Consider the following 24,222-nt stretch of genomic DNA (forward strand, 5'->3'; position numbering starts at 1 on the left):
GGATTATGCACTCAACCGGTTTAATATTTTTTTCCATTTGAATTTGTAGCAAACGTAAAAAAAATGAAGTAAACAATATCATCCACAGTAAAACATGTTGGTTTAATTCAGACCATAAACTTAACTGAGTTTAATATTAAGTTTTCTTAAATTCATAATCTACCTTGAAAAAAAAACTTGTAACCCCATTGTGTACTGACCTTGCAAGGTGTTTTTCCCATGCAAAAAAAAAAATAAAATTTGTTAACATTAAGTTCTGAAAGTTGATATTTCAGCATTCCCAGTTTCATTTACTTGAAATGGTTGATAAATCGAGCCACACGCACAAAAAAGAAGAAGATTATTACCTTTTCGATCTAGATGAAATCTCAACTTCACTAAGAATATCCATTCATCTTTGTACCTTCTCCTTGTTTTCCCTGAGATTTTTTCCAATCTTATCAAAGACAATTGTGTAACTCTCTGTTTGATCATCTATCTTTGATTGTTCGACATCACAAGAAACTGGAAACATAGTGTTCGATCTCATCTCATCCATGAATCCGACAATCTTGACAAGTTCTTCAAAGCACCAAGGTAAAGAAGCACAATCTCTTGCAAATATAATAATTGATAGCCCTGATTATTCAATGGCCTCAAAGAGTCTTGATATAATTGCCATTACTTTCTCTGGTTCCTTCCCGACTGGGACAATGAATCTCTGGGCTCGATTTGCGGCTGTGATGCCATGGAAAACATTGGCCTTCCATTGATGTTACGACGAAGAAAAAGCTAAAGAAGCTTTATATGATGAAGCTGCTTCTTTGTTTGTAACAATAAAATGGGCAGAAGATGGTCGTAGTGTAATACATTCAGAAGATAACAAACAGACACCACAATTCTTCACCTTTCCTCTAGGCTGGCAAGAATGAAATGACAACTCAATGTTGCTAAAGGATTCATGCTTCCATTCGTTAAGCTCTTTAAGGTAATCAAAAGATAGATAGAATTATGGCCAATTATGATCTGACAAAACTTGGATAGAGTTACAACTAATACACATCGACGAAGGATAATTCTCTCTTCCATTGGCTTTGAAATTACAAAAAAGAGAAGGACTTTCACCATTTGCACTGAATGCAACATACGCAACAAACCCCATGCTCCAACTAGGCACTTGCACCCTAATTGAAGATCCCTTACTTTAATGGTTAAACCAGCCTGGAATTTCATTTCCTGGAACAACGATACCAAATCTAGGTCTTGGATTAGACAAACCTTGTACCATGAAGAACCAAAATGTTAGATAGATAGAGGGAGAGGGAGAGGGATATAAAAAGGTTGGGGTATGATTAAGAGAAGACCTGGAGGTATCTTTCAAGCATGGTCAACCCCAAGCTGTCTCGGCCTTTATGCTCGTACAATTCCCGGTAGTCAATACATATGAACACTGATCTTTTGGAACTACTTAGCTTTATCGGATCTGGAATTTCTTTTAGGCATATACAACTGTTCAAATTTAATGTTTTAACTTGTGATGGAACCTCAGGCAATGATTCAAGCATCCTACAATCCTCTGAGACAAGCGTTTCAAGTCTAGAAAGCTTATTTATGCTCATATGAAGGCTAACAAAGTTATTTCGGCTCAGATCTAAAGATTTCAATGAAGATAAGCAGCCAATATCTTCAGGAAGTGCCCCTTCTTTTATATTGCAAGCGCATAAATCCAGTACTTCTAAAGAACACAGACCCGACAAAGAAGGCAACCTTTGATCCATGGGATTCACAGATATTCTTTTGCATCCATCAAAAGATAATACTTTAAGATTCTTTAAAATAAAAATGGATGCTAGCGGTTGTCTTATTGAAGTTCCACTTACATCAAACTCCTCCAAACTTTCAACTTTCCCCAAATTCTGTGGTATATTTTTAAATTCAGAGCAGCCAGACAGATCGAGTTTTTTAAGAGATTTCAAGCAACCTATGCTACTCGGAATGCTTTCAAGGTTCTTGCACTTGTTCATGCTCAATAGACCTAAGCCAATCAAATGATGAATCGATGAAGATAGTTCAACAATACCAATCCCGTCCAAACAAAACTCCATCAAATAGTTCATGTTTCCCACTATATCTCGAAACTTCTCAAGTTTTGAGCAGCCATCAAGAGTGAAAACTTTAAGCAATTCCATTTCAAGGTTGCTTGGGAGAATCCTAATACTTTTACAGTTCACAAGATTCACATATTGAAGCTTCTTGTGACGTCCAAGTGATGGATGGACCTCAGACAAACTTGTACAACCTTCAAGAATCAGACTTTCAAGATTTGGAATTTCAGTAAGATCTGGAGTCTTGGATAGGTTTAGTGAGTTGCTGAGATTGATGACTTTCAAATTAACAGCACTCTGCAATCAGGCAGGGGAGAAGAAATATGGACACTACTATCATACATATATATGAAAACGTTAAAAAGAAATACAAAGGCCGTTAAATTAGGTGATCTCACCTTACACCCATACTACTATAATTGCTCAAGACTACTGTTAGCCATGTGAAGTTCAACTAGCTCATCCACCTGTAAAGCAGCTGGCAATGATTTTGAAGGGTAAGAATGCCATTCAAGAAATCATAGCTTATTGGAAAGATCTTTAGGTCCTTTAGAAAGCTACACGTTGTTGATTGTGAGCAATCTTAGCCTGCTCATTTTACAGAAGGCTTTCATGTTCCATTGTGCCTCTTTTATTCTAGGCATGTCCAAGAAAATGGTTTCTATTTTTTCTTTTCCCTGTCAACCGAAAGGGAATACAAGTTAAAAAAAAATACAATGTAAAGATGGAGCATAAATTAAAACAAACTTTATGAAATCTTATGGATAATGTTCTCTATCAGCTACTCACTGTGTAGTCCATCAGTGCAAGGCTTACATCCTCGTATGTCCACAATCTATTGCGCCTTCCAGGCTCTTTAGGGTCTTCACAACTAACAATTTCCTTACCCATTATTTGTAATAAATCATGCATCCGGACTTGATCCTCAAAGACACTTATAAGAGATTTCTCAACAAGAACTGGTATTCCAAAACCTGCATGGAATCCACGGCTTTCAAATATCCTTGTTATTTGATCAATTTTAAACCCCATTAGGAAACATGCAATGTCTAAAAATATTTTCTTATCTAAATCTAAGTTAGTGTCTCAAATTCTCAATCCGTTAAATCCTAAATCCAGACTTAACCAAAAAACTTAATTCAATGTTAAAATATAAAATTAGAAATAATACACACACACTAATAACTATTTACTCGAATTAGTTTTGATGCTCTTGTTGTATTGTGATTATTTCGATATTTAATCACACGTTTAAATTAAAAACATTGAAAAAAAAAGAAGCTATGATCATCATTGAAACAATACAGGGAGGATTTGAGAATAAGAATATGTAGATAGATGATTTACCTCTTCCGTACATTCCCGCCTGATAGATTGGTCACTGTAGAGAGACAATCTTTCCAGATCTGGACCTTCTCCAAATTTTCCTTGAAATTTTGTTCATGCTCAACGAAGGCTTTCTCATATGTCTCTGAGGGATCCACATCATAAAAAACTGGCAGAACAGTGTGCCCCATCTCTTTCATGCACCGAGCAATCTTGACAAGTTCATCCAAGCACCATGGTGAAGATGCGTAATCTCTTGAAAATATAATGACAGAAAACCTTGATTATTCGATGGCCTTCCAGAGAGCAGGTTCTATGGTCTTTCCTCTCTCGAGCTCCCTATTTTCCATGTATACATCGATGCCTCTCTGTTTCAGATTAGAATATATATAGATGACTAGTAAAGTTGTCCCGGGTGTCTTTGCCTCTAAAACTAAGGAACACTTCATACATATATAGTGGAGGAGGAGAAGATGAAGATGAGGTTATTCCTTGCACGCTGGTGGAAGCCATGAAAATCCCTAAAGCAATAAATTAGTACCGATCCTTTCTAGCCTCAACTAGCTCGCTTGGTTCAGCAATTGCTTTCCACGCTATTTTGTATAAGGCCTGCCCTGTGGTCAAACATGAAACAGAAGGTAAGATCAAGAAATTCGGCAATTAAATCTACCAATTAGCAATTTCAAGCTGGAACATGTATAATTCTACTTTCTGATTCACCAAATTTCTACGAGTATTTCACGAATCTAGACCAAACATACCGTGTGGTAAGTGTTGGCTAAAGAGGCACAAGATCCAGCCAAGCCCAATATTTTCTCTTCTTCTGGTATCTTAGTAACCAACTTCCAAAGCCCTTTTCTTTCTTTTTATTCCAATGACTTCGAATTTTTTCCGGTTACTTTAGGTCGTGACCTCGTACTGGTAAGATTCCTGGATTTTCTTACGGATCCTTTTCTTACACTGTAAAGAAGATGGAGTTTCGGTGGAGAAAAAGTAAAAAGAGAAATGAAAGGGATATCGAACGCGCATTGTGAGCAGAGACACCTTCCTGTCAAGAGCAGGGGTTGAGCCACACACATCACAATTGAGGTTTGCAGGCTTCTTTCTTCTTCTTGTTCTGTTTTTAAAGAGAAAAACAAAAGCCAACTGTAAATAAAGATATGTTGGCTAACGGGTATATATACTTTCAACTTGCTTTTGGCTCGATCGGTAAGCTTGGTAAGAAGATGCTATTTTAGCTATTCAAATAGCTATGCTCCAATGACTTCAAATTATAAATTGGATGACAAAATTTAACAATGAAAGGCATAATAAAATATAATCCATAATAAATATCATATTAATAGCTTTGTTTTAAATATTTATATAATTTTGTTGGTCTAGTAGGATCGAAAAGACACTTTAATGTATAAATTATTGTTGTTTAAAACAATATATTTAGTCTAAAAATTAGAAAATAGCATTGTTCTAAATATTTATATTATTTTTTCACATAAAAAATATTAATTAACAAAAAGCTAAAACATGGAGTGAAATTACTGTAACTAGTAAAACACTGTAGGTTTTGTCTTTGGTTTGTTGGAGAGTTAGGTTGTTTTCTAGGGCTGTTTTGGTCTTTTTAACAAGGATAAAAAAGAGAGGTGATGATGATTTTTGACGTAAGAAAAAGAAGTATAGGAGGAAAGACAAGCTTGGATTCAATAGCTATTGCGTGTTGTTCCCAGTTTCTTATTGGTCAGGGCTTGCGCACTTTGATTTACAGTTGGTTAGAAAAAAAAGTTCATCTCTATGGTATAAATATCTCTTATATCTATATTAATATTTGATGAAAATATGGTGAGTTTTTAGAGGATTTTTATACACCTAAAAGGTGTAGGGAAATTAGAGTCTAGGATATCAAATATAGCTAATGCTCATAGAGACTGAGCTATTCCCATAAGTTAAACGCAAGAAAAGATAGTCATTCTCTTGGGCGTGCCCAAGAAAGGAAAGCCATTCCACATCGCCAGACCTAGAATGTCCGGGACTTGGCACATTACCGATTCCAATGTGCCTAGATTTGGCTAGCATTATACCTGACAGGTTTTTATTAGGGTATGTTTATATTGCTGAAAATTTAAACTTATACATCTTTCTTGAATTTTTATAAAAACATACAAATAAAATCTTAATTCATCACTTTCAAACTCCGCTCCAACATTCTTTGATTGATGTATGAATATAGCATCCTCTCTTTTTTCTGTCGTGCATAGTGACATGGAAATAGTCGCACACAAGATGCCTTTTAGATGTTCAAAAATTTCACTATAGCATTCGTTTTTTTTTTTTTTGTCATTTTATATATTTAGCTCTCCATCTCAATTTACCCCTCATTTTTATTTTTTCTACCATCAACATTATTCATGGTTTACTTGCATGCTTTGTTTTGAGTATTGATTATGATTGATGAATTATTCGCTTTAATGAGATCTAACTGCTCTCCATGTAACAAAAAAAAGGAAAAGAAATCCATGACCTATATTGCTTTTCCCCCCCTTTTTTAAATAGAGGAAAAAAATTGAAAATTATTGTGCTTCCTATAATGATTCAGGACACTACAAGATTTCACAGTTTTACCGACGGAAATCTTCCGTCGGTGTGTGATTAGCAGTTCATCGGTAAATAATTTACTAACGGAATACATCCATCGCCTTTCCTTTCGTAGGTGATACCCCATTCCGTTGCTATTTCGGTCAGAAAAATAAAAAAAACCATTTACCGACAGTTTTACAGACGGACTTTGCGCGCAAAAAAAAAAAAGTTTCCCACTGAAAAATACCAACGGAGTTTTATTTCGTCTGTGATATGGTAATTTACCGACGGCTACTTTTCATCGATAAAGTTGTCAATGACTGATTGAAATACCGATCGAATATATCCGTCTGTAAATTTGTCGGTAGTGGTGGTAACATGCCGATAGATTAAGTCCGTCGGAAATCTGTCGGTGAATGTATGAAATACCGACCGAATTTACCATCTGTAAATTCATCAGTGATTGTGGCAGCTACTGTCAAATGCCGACGGATTAATTCCGTCGGTAAAACCCTTTGTAATAGTTTTTTTTCAAAATTTGTTTTTTAAAAATTATTTATAATACATAATATAAAATTATATAAATTAATGGTAATAAAAACTAATTATGCAAATAAAATTTATATTAAACATCAAATACAAAAAATCAAAGTTAAATAATATTCATTACAAAATAAATGTGTTTCAAAAACATATTAAATGAAATTTTAAATGTAAATAATGTTTATTACAAATCAATATAATGGTGGTGGTGGTGGAGGAGGAGGAGGAGGCTGGTGGTTATACGGCCAAAAAGGATTAGGCGCACATGTTCCACTCTGTGATACCATGTTTATGACCATTTCGCGAAGTTGTTCATAAGCCGCTTTTTGTTGTGCATACTCCGCTTTTTGTTGTGCATACTCCGCTCTTTGTTATGTAGACTCCACTCTTTGTTGTGCATGAGACACTTTGAGTTGTGCGTACTTCGATGATAGGTTGAATCCTCCATCATTTTTGTTTTAACTTTTCCGCATTGCTTTGTATTATTATATTTTTTTGGTTAGGACTCTAGAGAATGAAAATAGAAAAACAGTAAAGAAAGGTAATTAAATTGAAAAAATTATTTATCTTTTTTTCTTTCCAACTTATATGAAGAGATAATTTTAAATTTAAAGATAACTAATGAAATAATAATTTATTATTAGAAAACTCCTTGTTAAATTTAAATCCTAAATAAAAATAAATTCTAAAATATTTTGGAGGGGTGTTTGCAAGGGCCCGGGCCCAGCTTGCCACCCCTTAGTTCCGCCTCTGCTTTTGGCCATTGACTCATCACAAGAACATGCCCAATTAAGCATGGAGGATTTAACTAAATTTCCTTAATTAGCCCGATAATGAAGAATGTTTTAAGAATCTCATCCCAGATAGAATCAAAATCGATTTGGACAGGTGTTGTGCGTACTCCGATATTGATTGGGAGCTCCCAACGGTTGAAACACTACGGGTTGACCGCAAGTTGTCGGCCATAGTGTTGGAGAGCCCATAAACTCGATTTTTATCGGGTCCACCTGACGATTCAACCTCCATCCACAAATCCGGATCGAATTCTAGATGGGTCAAAGTATCGTCCCCGTATCTCTCCCTCAATCGATTATTATAGGTCTCCTGAAAATAAAAATAAAAACTAATCATCATCTTCAATTCAATAAACATAATAACTTACAAAATAAAATGGTTGAACAAACATACCACAAAATGTTGAGCATGGTTTTCAACGAATTGTTACACTCCCTTTTGACAGTCTTGACTCCGCACGTGCGTCTCCACAAATAGCTCCATCGGGCTCGACTCACGTCCAAGAGACGTAGCCTATAATGAAAAATTTTTATTAACAACAAATTAATTGAATGATATATTTCATTTAAATTAATATTACCATCCGTTTCGCATGTGCAGAAAACGGAACGGAGCCGCCGGTGTGCGTTGTCACCGAACCATGAATTGGCTAATTCTGGTTGCCAGCACCGGACTATGAGTGTCGTGTGAACCGCTCAGACATCACGTGCTCAAGATAGTTCAGCCATATATCTTGCGGGATGTATATCGGTTTGAAATTCCTTGAAACCGCAACATCGTTCAAGCCTTGGAACCACTTATCCCTCGTTTTTTTTGCCCTTTTTTGTGCTTCGTACCAAAAATCACGCAACCTACTTCACATAACCACAAATTACATTTCAAAACATAAATTTTGGTCTAAAAAAAACTTGTATTGTTTTTGATGTTACCTAGTTGCTGCGTGATTTTCCCACACCCTCCTCACAACAGTGTTATGCTCACTGTCCCTGCAGAATTTGTCCTGTGTATAAATAATTAATTTTAAATAAAAATAATAATTTATTTACAATTATATTAATAATTTATTAGCAATAAGTTGAAAACTATAAATTAACACCAACCTCAAATTTGTCAAACCATGCATTGATTTGAGGCATCTATTCAGGATGCCTGGATATTTGACTACATTGAAACAATGGAATCTCCATTGATGATATTACTCAAGCGGCCTCAATATTTACGAACCTGAAAATAAATGAAATTAATGAAATAGTGATTACTTCATAAATTATGTTATAATTTTTATTTTTTTCAAAAAAAACTAAAACCTTAACAAACTTACATTGAAAGATCGTCCTTCCATTGTGCCTTGTACTTATAGGTAAATTGATTTCACTGCGAAGGCACGCCAGATCTGCGCTATGAAGTAGCGCTGGAAGACGCAGCATCGGTTGACGGCACTAGACAAACTATTTACCTTACATGAACGACCAGCTTTGATAAGGAAATATCATCATCGCTGCTAGACAAACTAGCTACGACCTTACGTGAACGACCAGCTTTGGTTTTCGTTCTACGCATTTACCCAATTTTACACAAATAATTATATAATTAAATTCAAATATTAAAAAAAATTTCAACAACACCTCCCCTGTATTGGATACTAGGGGTGTTCACGGTCCGGTTCGGTCCGGTTTTAACATAAAAATTTAACCGAACCGGAAAATTCTATTCCTTGTTAATATAACCCGAACCGAACCGAGAACCGGTTCAAACCGAACCGGTTTTGTTCGGTTCGGGTCGGTTTTTTAGCTTTAGAAACCAGAAAAACCGAAATCAATTAAATAAAAAAAAAAAGCATTATATCCTCGTGTCCTGTCCTGTCCTGTCCTGTCCTCTTATTTAAGTGAAAAAAATTAGAGCTTTGGTAATAACAATCATCACGGTCCTGGATGTGGGACCCACTGAAGGGATGTCCTTCTACACTTGTGATGGACATTCCAATCACACGTTTTAGAAATGTTTAGAGGGAAAGGTTGTGTGGGTGGGGATTGGGAGTGCTGGGTTTTATTTTGTGGGGGGAGGGAAAGTCGGGAAAAGGGGAGGGAAAAGGGGAGGGGGTAGCTGGAAAGGTTTTGGGGAGGGGGTATTAATTATTAAGTTTAGAATGTTTTTTTTTTTTATATGTATTTTTAGATTCAATTAAACCGGTTCGGTTTAAGCCTTCTTAAACCGGAACCGAACCGGACCGGGTGGTTTTTTTAATTTTTTAATCGGTTTATTCGGTTTTTTCTATCGGTTCGGTTTTTTCGGTTAATTTTTTCTCGGTTTTTTCGGTTTAATCGGTTGGTCGGTTTTTTTGAACACCCCTATTGGATACTACCCAAATCCACAAACCTACAAATATTAACAATAGCCATAACCAATTGACCCAATCTATACTAATTATTCCAACATATTCAATTACTAATCCTAAGGTAAATTCAACATTAAGAATTACAATTGAACAAATTATTCAATAATTATTCCAATACAACAATAAAATATATTATTCCAAAATAAATGGAAAAAATTAAACATAAATCATGCAATAATAGAGTAAAATTAATAATTATTCCAAAATATTCAATTACTAATACTAAGGTAAATTCAACATTAACAATTACAATTCAAAACATTATTCAATAATTATGCCAATACAACAAAACAATAAATTCAAAAAAAACTCTAGACTAACAATCAAAATAAATGAAAAAAATAAACACAAATCATGCAATAATAGAGTAATTTACTAATTATTTCAACATGTTTAATTACTAATTCGAAGGTAAATTCAACATTAACAACAAATATTCTACAAATTAACTAATAATAATTATGCCAATACAACAATAAAAAATATTCAATAAATTTAAAAAAAAACTATAGACTTTAGGAATGAAATATGCATACCTTAATAATGTGTTGAATTCAAAACTTTATCTACATTACAAAAGAATACACCAAAACATAAAACATAAAAAAAATAAAAATAGCTAAACACAAAACCATTAAAAATAAAATGAAATAGAAGAAAAGACATACCTTTTAATATGATGAAGATTCACAAGAAATCTTGCTAGAGATTCTAGGTGAAAGTCTTGAAGAATTGAGAGGAAAGTTTTCATGAAAAACAGTGGAGAAGAAAAAATGAATTGAAGGGGTAGTCCGGGGAACTTATACTGCAATTTTACTTACGGATTCACCAACAGAAATAAAAAATTATTATTATTTTAATTTATTCCGTCGGTGAATAGTAAAAAATCCGTCGATAATTTTTGAATTTCGCTCCAACATTTTTAATTACCCTCTAGATTTTTCATGATCCATCGGTAAATCCGTCGACAAGATGACGCAGTTTGAGATGCATTTAATGCACCGCTCTTGGGAAATTCGCACATTCTGTCAGTAAGTTCGTCGGTAATATTGACCCACAGACAACTTACCAATGGACTAACGTCTATATGTATAGTCATCGGTAATTGTGGCATTTCATGTAATTGTTTTCAAACTCTCTGTGAGATGCCGACGGACATGAGTCCGTCGGTATTGATGTCGGTGATTGTGGCATTTCATGTAATTATTTTCGAACTCTCTATGAGATGCCGACGAACATTATTCCATCAGTATTGGTGTCGGTGATTGTGGCATTTCATGTAATTGTTTTCAAACTCTCTATGAGATGCCGACGGACATGAGTCTGTCGGTATTGATGTCGGTGATTGTGGCATTTCATGTAATTTTTTCAAACTCTCTGTGCGATGCCGATGGGCATGAATCTGTTGGTATTGATGTCGGTGATTGTGGCATTTCATGTAATTATTTTCAAACTCTCTATGAGATGCTGACGAACATTATTCCGTCGATATTGGTGTCAATGATTGTGGCATTTCATGTAATTACTTCAAACTCTCTGTGAGATTTCGATGGACGTGAGTCTGTCGGTATGGACGTCGGTGATTGTTGCATTTTATAGCAGGATGTATTTGTATTGCCTATTTACCTTCCTGCAAAAACTGAAATGATAAACTGTCCATCGCATAAAACAATAACAACAATGCTTAAACAATAAATATTTTATTTTACAAAATATATCATCCATAATCTAAATTACATGAAAAAAAAGGGTTTTACATAAGGCTTCATTTTGATAGTTAGTCAGAATTTAATTCTTCTTCGTCATCAATTGAATAGTCATCACCTTCATCGCAATCTTCAATATGGATATCATCTTCTTCATCGACATTTGCTTGTCCGCTAGAGCTCAAAACAACATTCAACTCCTCTGCATCAATATCAACAAGACTATCATCGAAAACACGAAAATTTGAATTTTCTTCCAATTCATTTGAAGGAGCTACTCGATATGGTTCAACCAACTCACTAACTTGAAAGACTTCATCTCGCACACTTGTGTCTTCGTTCTCATCTTGAACAACCTCGACACAACCTCAGGGTTTTGTTTTTAAAACGGACAACCAATCCACTCTTGATCGATCCTTTCTAAATGAGGGGGTGTATGTGTAATAAACTTGTTGACATTGCTTTGTGAAAATAAAACATCGTTTATATTGCGGAGTCTAGCTTTTGAGTTGATTTCAATCAGACTATAGTGCGGATCAACTTTAATTCCTCTGTCGGTCATGTCATACCAATAGTATTTGAATAAAAACACTCTATTCTGCTCACTATGGTATTGTAGTTCGACGACCTCTTCTAATTTACCATAGTAGTCAACTTCTAACTCACTACTAGTGGATCCCTTAACACAAACACTGTTATTGTATGTCTTTCTTTCTTGCCCATTTTCTTCAGTATGGAAAACATATCAATTGACAAAATACCCGTTGTAGCACTTAACTTTTCTTTCAGGCCCCAGGTTTAGTGAAGACAATGACTTAGGCACACTCCTTCCCATTTGATAAACCTTGTATGTAATGTACATCAATAAACAATAAATGAACGAGAATCTCGTAATACCATGCATACGTACAGTAATTTTGCAAGTTAGAATGAGTTTGTGATAGTGCTTACATGTGTTCTGAACCACGTGGCAAATTGTTCATCTGGGATTTGGTCAGCTATGAGTTATTGGAGAGCAAATATTGTCGATGTTGCCTGCAAAGTGATAATGAGTGTATGATATTACAATATATAATTAACAGTATATTACTGACAAAGTTTAATTAATTAGTATTACACATATAAACTTACTGAATAAAAGGTCTCAGCTCATCACAGTTAAATATAACATAGTTGTGTACTTGTTTGAACTCTATTTCTGACAAATATCTTCCTCTTACGGAATTTTTAGATGTGGGTCATCCAGTATTGGAGAATATTGACAAGTTCCCATTGGAAGGCACTTCACCGCCATCATCATGCCGTGGAATGCGATTGATTCTCGTTCTCAGATGAGGTTCGAAATAGTACGAGATAAATGTTGAGATCTCCTCAACAATATAGGCCTCACATATCGATGCCTCAACATGCGCCTTGTTCTTAACCTTTTTCTTGAGATTAAACAAGTACTTGCATTAAATTAATCAAGTATTTTTAATTAAGAAAAACACTTTTATATATGAATTACATTGCAACTGTAATATCTAACCCTTCGAATGGGTACATCCATCTATACTAGACCGGTCCTCCAGTTTTGCCTCGAACGGTAGATGTATAGGGAGATGCTCCATTGAGTCAAAAAATAATGGAGGGAATATCATCTCAAGTTTGCATAGTGTCTCGATGATATTCGTTTGAAGCCTCTCAATGTGCTGAACATTCAACTTGCTAGAGCATATATCTCTGAAGAAATGACTGATCTCCGTTAATGCATCCCATATTCCCTTTGGCAACAAATCACGAAAAGCTAATGGGATAAGTGTTTGCATAAACACGTGGCAATCATGACTCTTCATTCCATACAATTTGTAGTCCTCTATATTAAACAGCCTTGATATGTTCGATGCATGTCCATCCAGAAAACGCAAGCTCTTAAGCCATTTGTAGACTAACAGTTGTGCGTTTTTCTCTAACACAAAGCTTGTCCTTGGTTTTGCGACCCGTGACTTATCATAAACCAACTCCATATTTTTACGGTTACAGTACAAAGCTATATCCAATCTAGCCTTGATGTTGTCCTTTGTCTTCCCCTTCACATCCATGACGGTGTTGAAAATATTCTCAAACACGTTCTTTTCGATGTGCATGACGTCAAGTTTATGGCGGAACAGATTGGTCTTCCACTAAGGAAGCTCTCAAAAGATACTTCACTTTACCCAATTATGGGTCAAACCAAAACTAGAAAACTTTTGCTTGCCTGATTGAAGGCCAAACACAATGTCACCGTACTCTAATACAACATCATGTAATTCTTCACCAGAAAGATGCAGGGATGCAACATCCTTTTCAACTGTGCCAACAAAGAAATCTTTTTTGTTCTTTCTGTACCTGTGATTAAGTGGCAAGAAGTGACGGTGACAGTAAAAAAAAGAAGCTTTATCTATGTTTGCTAGCGTGAATGCCTTGTTGTTTTCCATGCAGTATGGACATGCGAGTTTCCCATGCGTGCTCCAACCAGAAAGCATTCCATAAGCTGTAAAATCATTGATAGTCCACATCAAAGCCGCCCTCATGAGGAAATTTTGTTTCCTCGATATATCATAAGTCAAAGCTCCAGAGGACCACAACTACGCCAACTCATCAATCAACGGTCAAAGACAAACATCTATATTCGGCCCCGGGCTGCTTGGATCGGGTATGATAATAGATAAAAACAAGAACTCTGCCTCATGCACATTCCCGGTGGCAAGCTATAAACTGTGAGTATGACTAGCTAACAAGAATAGGGAGCAGCAAATAACCCAAATGGGTTGAATCTATCTGTACATAACCCAAGACGAACATTCCTTGATTTAGCTAAAAAGTTAGGATGCACACTGTTAAAACGTTTCCATACTTCGCCGTCAGAAGGATGCACCATCACATCATCAACCATATCATGTGCTTGGTGCCATGTCATGTGCTCAGCAGTCCTTGGTGACATGAATAACCTCTGCAGTCTAGGTGTGATTGGGAAGTATGTAAGTTTTTTATATGCCACTAGAGTCTTTCCCTTGCCAGTTCTGGGTTTATAACGGGAATGCCTGCATGTCATGCACTCGGTCATCTCAGCATTTTCAAGATAGTATAACATGCAGAAGTTAGGGCACATGTCAATTTTCTGGTATCCTAGACCGAGGGGTTTCATCATGGACTTCGTAGCATAGAAGTTCTCTTTCAGCCTGTTCCCTTCAGGTAAAATGCTTCTAGCCCAATCAATAATTTTATCATACCCGGCCTCACTCAACCCGTGCTCTGACTTGATGGTGAACACGTGTGCTACGACCGATAATTTACTGTGGTTTGTGCAGCCATCCCATAATGGTTCATTAGAATCTTTCAACAAATCAAAAAACCTAGCTGCATTTGCATTAGGTTCTTTTTCTATGATTGGACATTGACTGACATTACTTTCATTCATTCTCATTGCATCCATAACCATATTTTTATAAGGATTAGTGTTGTCATTTGCCGCTTCATGCACGTTGCTAGCACTAAAAGTTGACCCAACCACCATTTCTCCCATTCTCCTCTTACTAACAAATACTTCTCCATGTGCATACCAACACTGGTAATTCTCCATAAACCCTTTGTGTAGAAGATGCATCATTACAACATCTGGATGCAAATACTTTTTATTTTGACACTTCCTACATGGACACCTAATACCGCCTCCAGTAAAATTTCTAGGAATAGATGTTGCGAAATTAATAAAACCCTGAACCCCGTTACAATAATCCATCCTCCGCAATCCTTGGGGTGAATCTCGATACATCCATGAACGATCATCCATGACTTATATCGAACCTCTATAAAATTATGATGACATCATGTATTAATTAACTAAGTTAGGTAAATAAACTTGCAAAAATATTACTTTACCTCGAGATTATCTAACAAACCAATCACAACTTCTCATAAATATTAAATATTCATTATCATTTATCAATGTCCATACAAATTAATATATATAAATTTACGGAAATTACCACTTTGCAATACCATCGATAAAACTTAAAACGGACCTATTAAGCAAGCTATTAATTATTTCAAAATAGAACATGTAATTCGGTAATTCCATAAAGTTTTAACAATTTACAAACAAATACAATCTTACAAAATCTAAAACAAACCATAATAGGTATAAAATTATACATTCATATACTACAAGTTTGTTTGAGAAATAACAATAAAACATGTACATCTACTAACAAAATACATATACTAAAAAAACAATAAAATTGACATTTAAATGTTAAAATTTAAAAAGATAGAATTACTTATAAAAATTGATAAAATCCATCGGTAAATCAGAACACAGATGTTGTGACCACAAAACTTCAAAAAATATAACTTATTATGCTGAGATGAGGGAGATTTTTGTTTGGAGGGGAAGGGGGGTGGTTGTTTGCAGATGGGGAGAGTTAGGATTAGGAAGAAGAAGGAGAAATAAGGGAGAAGAGGGTCGGCAGAGAGGGCATATATTAATTTTTGCCGACATAATAAGTTTGTCGGCTATTCTGATGGCAAAATCAACACGTCACCATATGGATCTGCCATTTCAAATCCCTCGGTGATTCCGTCGGTATTTTTAACGGTGAACCGATCACGTCACCCGTACAGATCTGCCATTTCAAATCCCTCGGTAATTTCGTCGATATTTTTTACAGTGAACCGATCACGTCATTGTATGGGTCTGCCATTTTGAATCCGTCGGTGATTTTGTTGAAAAAAATCACCCGCCAAACCTCCATATCAACGACCTGCTTTTTTTTTCTTAATTCTGAACTTTCCGTCTGTAATTGTCCGTCGGTAATTACCGACTGAATTATGGACGGAAAATAGTTGTTGGTAATTTTGACCTTAAATTACCAACAAAAATATTTTGTCGGTGATTCTATTGCTATTAAGCGAATTTCTGGTAGTGGGAGCTGCTTAGAGTTCTTGCATTGATGGATGTCTGCTGCACATTTGTTTATGGCTTTTTATTCTTTTGCGTGAATAGCCCCCTTATTCAAAAAAGCCTTATGTAATGTTGAATTAATATGCATATCAAAAGATTAAAAAAAAAAAAAAAAACAAAGAAAGAAAGAAGGAGAATATGCTTTGTTGAAGACATTCTCAGATATAATGGGTCCCAAAATAAGTGTGGTAGAAAACATGTGTATCTATGGGAAGTCCAAAACAAGCTGATTCATTGCATTTATGAGAGTTTGATAGCTGTCTTTGACCTTGTTAACCTTCATCTCGACTTCGGCTTAATTGAGAGTGAAGTACCGATTATAATTTAAAGTTATTTTTATTTAAAAATATATTAAAATATTATTTTTCTTTTATTATTTTTAAAATATTATTTTTGAGATTAGCATGTCAAAAACAATCTGAAAATATAAAAAAAATATATTTTTAACAAAAAAATTAAAATTTTAAAAAAAACATGATTTCAATCGTATTTCTAAACAATATTTTCAGACAACAACCTTTTTGTTATAAAAAAACCGAGTCTGAATTATCCAGAAAACTATGACCAGATCTGGAGAAGGGTTCCTTTACACTAGAAGATGAGTGGCCTTGGTTAATTTTGTAGTCAAGTAGATTCGTAGAACCCTTTCTTGATCAATTAGCCAAAAATGCTAGACTGTGTTACTGACTTTAGAACTGCTCTCGAACCCAGTAATTAGATACGTGCATTATTGCATGATGCTCTACTGTTGCTATCCATTTCGAATCTTCATAGGGCATCCTTCCTCTTTACGAGAGGCAAAGTCCAAGTTCCTGGCCCTTGTCCTCCATGAGATTAAGAATGGCAATCCTATGATTACAATATTCAATAAAGCTCTTGAAATGTTGCTTCCTCACAAATGGGTTACCCTCCTTCATCACGGGGAATACCTATTCGTTAAAAAATGGGGCTGCCTAGCTTCTTATAAAGGTTTCCTGGGATCCTCTTACTCGTATGAATTCATATATTAACACATGCCTTTGCTTATCTGTCACAATATAATTACGAACATACAGAGATTCTGGTAATACAGCCTTCCTAACAAAGACAGCTGCGCAAGGACCAGGTTGAAAATGGCAACTCAATATGGTTTCTTGGTTATTCAAATGACATTAGATGCATAAACGTTTTCTCAGTTATTAATAAAAATGTTGGGATACATCAGCAGTGTTATTTCAAAAAGGTAAAGGGAAAGGTACATCCCCTCAATGATAGCAATTGCAATCTTCGATGCTATCATGGAATATCTCATTAAAAAAGAGTTTCTCACGATATTAAAAAAAGAAACGAAAATTCTACAAAACTTAAGAGTGCTGATGTAATGATGAGCCGCAACAAAAATTATCAACCGCAATAAACCTGCATTTCAGTATGGTTTAGGCTTCCAGAACTGACCTCACTCTATGCAGCCACTGGTTCCCTCTGAGCAAATGCGATACCTTTCTCAATGCTGGCCTTCAGTTCAGGCTTGAGAGCTTCCAGTGCCTTCTGTTCGTACTCAGTCAGCCCTTGGAGGTCAGATGAAATGAAAGCTTCGACCCCCTTCCTTCCAAGTTTTACCCTTGATGCGAAGAATGGAAGCTCAGTAAGATCTGATTGCACAAACGAGCACTCATAGACATCAGCATCACCGTCCAATGCACGAAGAGAAGATTCAACAAATCTGGCTGCAGCATAAGCCATTGACAGGGTAGCAGACCCTGCGCCTGCCTTTGCCTCCACAACTTCTGTCCCAGCATTCTGGATCCTCACAGTTAGCTCCTGCACTTCCTCATCAGTGAAACTAACAGAGGGTTTTGTCTTTGATAGAAGGGGAAGAATGGTTATCCCAGCATGCCCTCCCACCACTGGTACATCCACATCGATAAGCTTGAGGTTTTTCTTCTCAGCAACAAATGTATTTGCCCTCACCACATCAAGTGTAGTAACACCAAAGAGCTTCTTTGGATCATACACACCCTTCTTCTTCAAAACTTCAGCTGCAATTGGCACTGTAGAGTTGACTGGATTGCTGATAATGTGGATAAAAGCATCAGGGCAGTTATCAGCAACAGCCTCAACCAAGGTCTTTACAATGCTGGCATTGATGTTGAAGAGGTCATCACGGGTCATACCAGGCTTCCTTGGAACTCCAGCAGGTATGACAACAATGTCTACACCTTTCAAAGAATTGGGTAATTCAGCAGCTCCTGTGAAATCCAGAACTTGCGAGGGAGTGTTACAGTGACTGAGGTCAGCAGCGACTCCCTTGACATTTGCTATATCATAGAGGTGCAGGGCTGAAACCAATGGGGACATCTTAATTAGAAGTGCTAAAGGCTGACCTATCCCTCCTGCAGCACCAAGAACAGCCACTTTGTAGGATGCCTGTGGGTTTAGGCGATACTGTGACCTTTGGCTTGATTTTTGAGCTTTTGGTGCAACAGAGCATCGAAGGGCTGCATTGCTTTCCTTGCCTAAGAAAGATGACTCTGACTCGGACGTCACAAATGTTGCAGCCTTGAGACCACTGAACGTTGCAAGTGAGCTCTGGGAGTTGAATCTCACAGATGAGAGCTTTGATTGCGGGAGTTGGCTCGCTTTGGTGCCAAAGGAGAAATTAGATCCAACTGAAAAGGTAGCCGCTGATGCTGCTTCCATCTTGAAATCTGTTACATAAGAATATTTTAAGGTTTAGTTATGAACATAAACAACAGTTAGCTTTGCTGGAGAAGATACAGGCCAGTTAATGTCCATATGAAGATTCACAAATAACAAGAATGCAACTGTCAAGTTACATCAGGTCACTATGATTTAGTAATTGAAGAGACTCAAAAGTGCTATTTTATGAGATCAAAAACTGCTAATACTCCAGTGCACACAATCAATTATAAACACATATTAATTTCAAAGTTGGGTGTTCGAAAGAGGTAGTGACATATTGGTTTAATTATAAATCCTTTGCTTGTGAACAATTCTCTCTCCAAACAAAAATCATTGAACCATCACCTATTCATTATATTAAGAAGTTGAAAAATATGCTAATTAAATAAAAGGAAAAAAAGTGCTCTCCCAACCAATATGTTAAATTTTAGCTGAAATGGGTATGTTATACAAAACTTGCAATTCAATCTATATACAAAAGAATGGCACCTAAAACATCATTTTTTTTTTTTGTTATATAGGAGAGGTTTGAACACGAGACTCCTTGAGGGAGGGAGAGACAGCAATGTCAGTTGAGCTACAACTCATCGGCTAGAACAACATGATCAAGAACATAATAAATAGTCACACTCAAATATCTCTTTTATGGAGTGATTTAAATTTACAAAGGAATTATATGATGGCATAATAGACTCTTTTATACAAGCTTCAATGCACTTATATATATTATATAAACCATCCTTTTCATTCTGAGTGTGTGCGGCGTGTGTTTTATGAACGAGAAGTTCATTAAACTTCATCCAAAACTAACGGCATTGTTCAGCACTGTCTGAGAACCTCCATTAACTAAAGCATGATCCAAACATATAACATATATGCAAAACAAACTATAAAACAGATCAACCGAAATCAAGCAACCTTATTGTTTGAAGGCACAAAATCCTAATCTTGAAGCATATCAGAATAGCAGTTCATCACTCACTACATATATTTGTGACAATCAAGTTGGCAAAAAGGCCAAAGCAGTTCATCCATGCATTCATTACCAAGAACCCATCTGATAAATCTCATTTACACGTCAGATGGATGCTTTCTAAAACAACTCAACCCACAATAAAGGACTAAAATGAATAACTTTCGAAACGTCACGGACTAAACTGTATATTATGTCATGCCATCTTCAACCTCAACCAGACCTGATAATCATGTTTCACGAAAAACCCAGCTTTGCCATCTCCTATTCATCGTCAAAATCACAACGAAACCCGATAATTAATTTAAAGTAAAAACCATCTAATCAATCTTTTTTAGATTCAAGCACAACACTTGATACAAAAAATACAAAAACATAAAATTCAAATACCCCCATTAATACAGAAAATTCAAAATCAAATCTTGTTAAACAGACGATGAAAATCCCAGATCCAAACTTCAAGATTGATTTGCATCTCATTCAAGGAAATGCTTCCAAATTGAAGCCAAGGCTAAATGAAATTTCTAAAACAACAACAACAAGAATAAACTTAAGGTGCGATTTTTCAAGTAACATAATTCAAATAAGATGGGAGCTAGTAAGTTCTTGCCTTTTTGAAGAGTTGAAGAGAGAAAAGTATGAGCTTGCTGCGAAAACAATGAAGAGAGATTTGAGCTTTGCCGAAGGGGTTGCACTTATTCAAGTGTCAAAATGAATAAATAAGAAAATATTTAATAGAAATCTAGGAAGCTCAAACAACTGACCCATTTTTATATGTGCAAGCTTGTTGCTTTCCGTTGTGCTCGATTCAATGGGTGCAGATTTTCTTGGTGGGGTTGGTGACGGAAGTAAGCTTATCCAACGGCTTCAGATGTGCCACGTGGCTTACCCTGGGACAGCTTTCTTGGCATATTCTTTGGAAAATCCGACAGGCTTGTACGGCTTTTTAGATTTGGGCTCAGTGATACACAAAGACTTTTAAGGTTTCGGAACAATGGCCTACTACTTGTCTTTGTATTTCAGCTCCACGGCCTTCATGAGCTCATCGTTTTCATCTGCTTTTAATTAGCCTCTTTCTCCTCTAAGTAAAAAGTTATTTGGTCAAGTTTTAAACCCCTTTGAAAACCTAAATTCATATATTTTGAATGTCATATAGTGTGATAGTACAGATAAATAGTAAATATTATCAAATACATTTACAACTGCAACAACCACAACAAGAACTATGGTTATTATCAACTAGTCCATGGATTTGAATTCATAGTATTATTTAGTAATTTACTCGTGCTCAGCTATGATCGTTCAAAAGTAAAAATAATATTATAAACATGAAAAAAAATTTGAATTTTTAAAATTAAAATTTGATGTGTGTATTTTAAAAAATAAATTGATAATTATATGGTTTTAATAATTTTTTAAAAAGAACCGTTAAGGACAACCCAAGATTAAATAAAAACCGAGAAATAGATGCAAATTAAGATTTAATGTCATGTTGTGGAGAGTAATTTATATATATTTTTAATTTAATTATATGAAAAAAAATTAAGAGAAGTAATAATTTTAATTATACTCAAACAAAATAACTGCCAACATAATTCCTTCTTTTCTATATTTTTTTAATATAACTTTTTTTTATGTTCTTTATTTGATAAAAATAAAAAATAATTAGAACTATAAAAAAAAATAAATGATTTGAAATAATGATAAAAAGGCATTCATACAATTAAAACTCCTTTATCTTATTAATGCCCTCTCTTTTTTCCAACATTGTTTTTACAAGTATAGTTTCTTAGACAACATCTTATCATAATTATAAAATTCAAGTTTAAATAAAAAAAAATACATGAATGTATTAAAAATATAAAAATAATACAAAACACATGTGATGACGAATATTTTAGTTGCGTCGATAAACCTATTCAAGCCTAGAGGGTCCACCTAAAGACCTATCGACCTAGTCTATTGTCTGGCTTGGGTTTCAAATCAAACCAGGTTAGAGTTGACATCATACGACCTGGTTGACATGGTGGGTCCAAACACGACTCAATCAATTTACCCAGAACCCAAATTGACTTAAAAAGAAAAAAAAAATCAAGACAGTGTTGTTTCCATTTAAAAAAAAAAATATTAAGACGACTATGTTTTGGATGGACATGGATCAACTCTGATTCCCTTACCAAACCCATGACTTGGGTAATGAAATTAACTCAGGTTTCAAATTAAACTAGGTTGGAGACATGATATGTAAATCCCTACGTAAATATAAAATTAAAAGTAATAAGACCTCGACAAGTAATGAAAATTTGGGATGGAAAGATACAGATAATAACAAAAATAAATGTGATGTGTAATAAAGGAGATGACCTCCAAAAATAAATTTAAAAGTATTATTGAAGTTAAAATAAGAATTATGAATTTCAGCTTAAAATTCATAATATCGACGAAATTGGTAACGAGTTTCGACATATAGAAGAATTAGGAATTTTTTAACAAATATGCTTTGAAAATGAGGGAATAATTCAAGGAATTATAATAAAAATAATAAATATAAGTTATGAAAGAATTGCATCAAAAAGTATTGGTGCAAACCCTGGCTAAAAATCAATAATGTTATCGTAAAATTATAGTAAGTCTGTAAAAGAAATTAATGATAAAAAGGCATGATAAATATATTTTGAAGTAATAAAATGATCATAAGGACTTAGTAAAATAACTGATATGATTTCATCAAGGATTGAATAAAAAAATTAAAATTTTAATGTAAAATCACATATTGGCCAATTTTACATTATCAAGCATAACTCACAATCTGACCATCAGATTAGATTGAAATTTTACGAGTGGCCTCCTAACATATCACTATACCTTGAGTTAAAAGTTTAGGTCAATCAAAGCTCTATTAGGCATTACAAAGACACTAACAGTCGGGTAAAATAACCAAAAAATAACCTATAGGTTCATTAAAGGCATTGTTGTCAATTTGGCTAAATTTATCCTTTTTCTCCCTATAAGAAAAAAAAAAATGGCAGTGCAGTTGAGAGTAAAGGGAAAAGAGCCAACTATCATCATCATCATCATCATCTTCTTTTTCTTTTGAAACATATTCCATAGAAATTGATGTTCTTGTGATGAGAATAAGAGATTGAAACCCTAAACACCCAACACTAAGCCTAAAAAATCATCAAGAGATAGTGTGAAAAATAGGAAAAAGATGAAGATTTGAGGTGGAAAATTCGATTTAAAGGAGTGGAATTGACATTAACACAATAAGGAAAGGTTGCTACAGTTGCCTAATTTACTTTGATTTCATTTCAGTAAGTTTAACATTTAATTTTCAAGGATTGTAAATTAACGTTCTTAAATTATTTTGGAGGAAATTGAAATTTGTTGTTGATTTTTGTAATAGAAAATTAAATGAAGATGTATATGTTTGGTTGTTATGGAAATTGAATGTGTTTTGTCTTGAATTGTGAAATCTTGACAGTTTTATCACATGATTTCTAGTCAAAATATGAGCTAATAAATGAAGGAATTTGACATATGTTTCTTGATTAAAGTTTTAACTATGGATGACAACTTTTAAATAAACTGACATTGTTTAATATGGAGTTATAAAACTCCAAATATGAGTTAAAAATAAAAAAGAGATCAAATTAGAATTTGGATAGTTTTAATCTAGACAATTTTATAACTAGTAAATGAGGTAATTTGAAATATTTCTCTATATGAAAGTTGTAGATAGGTATGTTAAATTTCAAATACAAGTATATTTGCTTAAATTGGATCTATAAAACCCCGGATATGAGTTATAAACTAAAGAAAGGTCTAAATTGGATCCTATTGGACAGATTCTTCATACTACTATAATGGATGCCTTTTGATATATAAATGGCATAAATGTATTCATCACCCTTCATCAAAGTTATATCTTTATGTCTTAGCTTTTCATAAAGATAAACCACACTTAAAATCAAGTTTTCTAGTTTGGTTTGATCAAACTAATTAGGATTTGTTATTTCCAATTCTTTGCTTGAAATTGGTTATAATTGTGTGTTTAGAGGGGCTAAATATTATGTGAACAAGTATTAAAAATAGATTCTACAAAAAAAAAAAAGGGGTGAAACTTAAGGAATGATTATGACTTTGAGAAGTTTAATTTTCATGGA

At 34.7% G+C, this 24,222-nt stretch overlaps 1 protein-coding gene and 1 pseudogene across 1 annotated transcript; both read right to left on the minus strand.

The window, feature by feature from the left end:
• Window positions 1-1,162: 1,162 nt before the first annotated feature.
• LOC118042746 (TMV resistance protein N-like) lies at window positions 1,163-3,601 on the minus strand (annotated as a pseudogene).
• A 13,951-nt stretch (window positions 3,602-17,552) lies between these two features.
• Window positions 17,553-20,852, minus strand: LOC118042730 (malate dehydrogenase, chloroplastic). Its single transcript, XM_035050454.2, has 2 exons — window positions 20,667-20,852; window positions 17,553-19,088 (listed from the first exon to the last, which is right to left on the minus strand). Exon 2 carries the CDS (start codon window positions 19,078-19,080, stop codon window positions 17,842-17,844), a length of 1,239 nt encoding a protein of 412 aa, XP_034906345.1. The 5' UTR covers window positions 19,081-19,088; window positions 20,667-20,852; the 3' UTR covers window positions 17,553-17,841.
• Between the last annotated feature and the right edge of the window lie 3,370 nt (window positions 20,853-24,222).

This window comes from Populus alba, chromosome 17, assembly GCF_005239225.2.
Source record: "Populus alba chromosome 17, ASM523922v2, whole genome shotgun sequence".
In the NCBI taxonomy this organism is placed as follows: Eukaryota; Viridiplantae; Streptophyta; class Magnoliopsida; order Malpighiales; family Salicaceae; genus Populus; species Populus alba.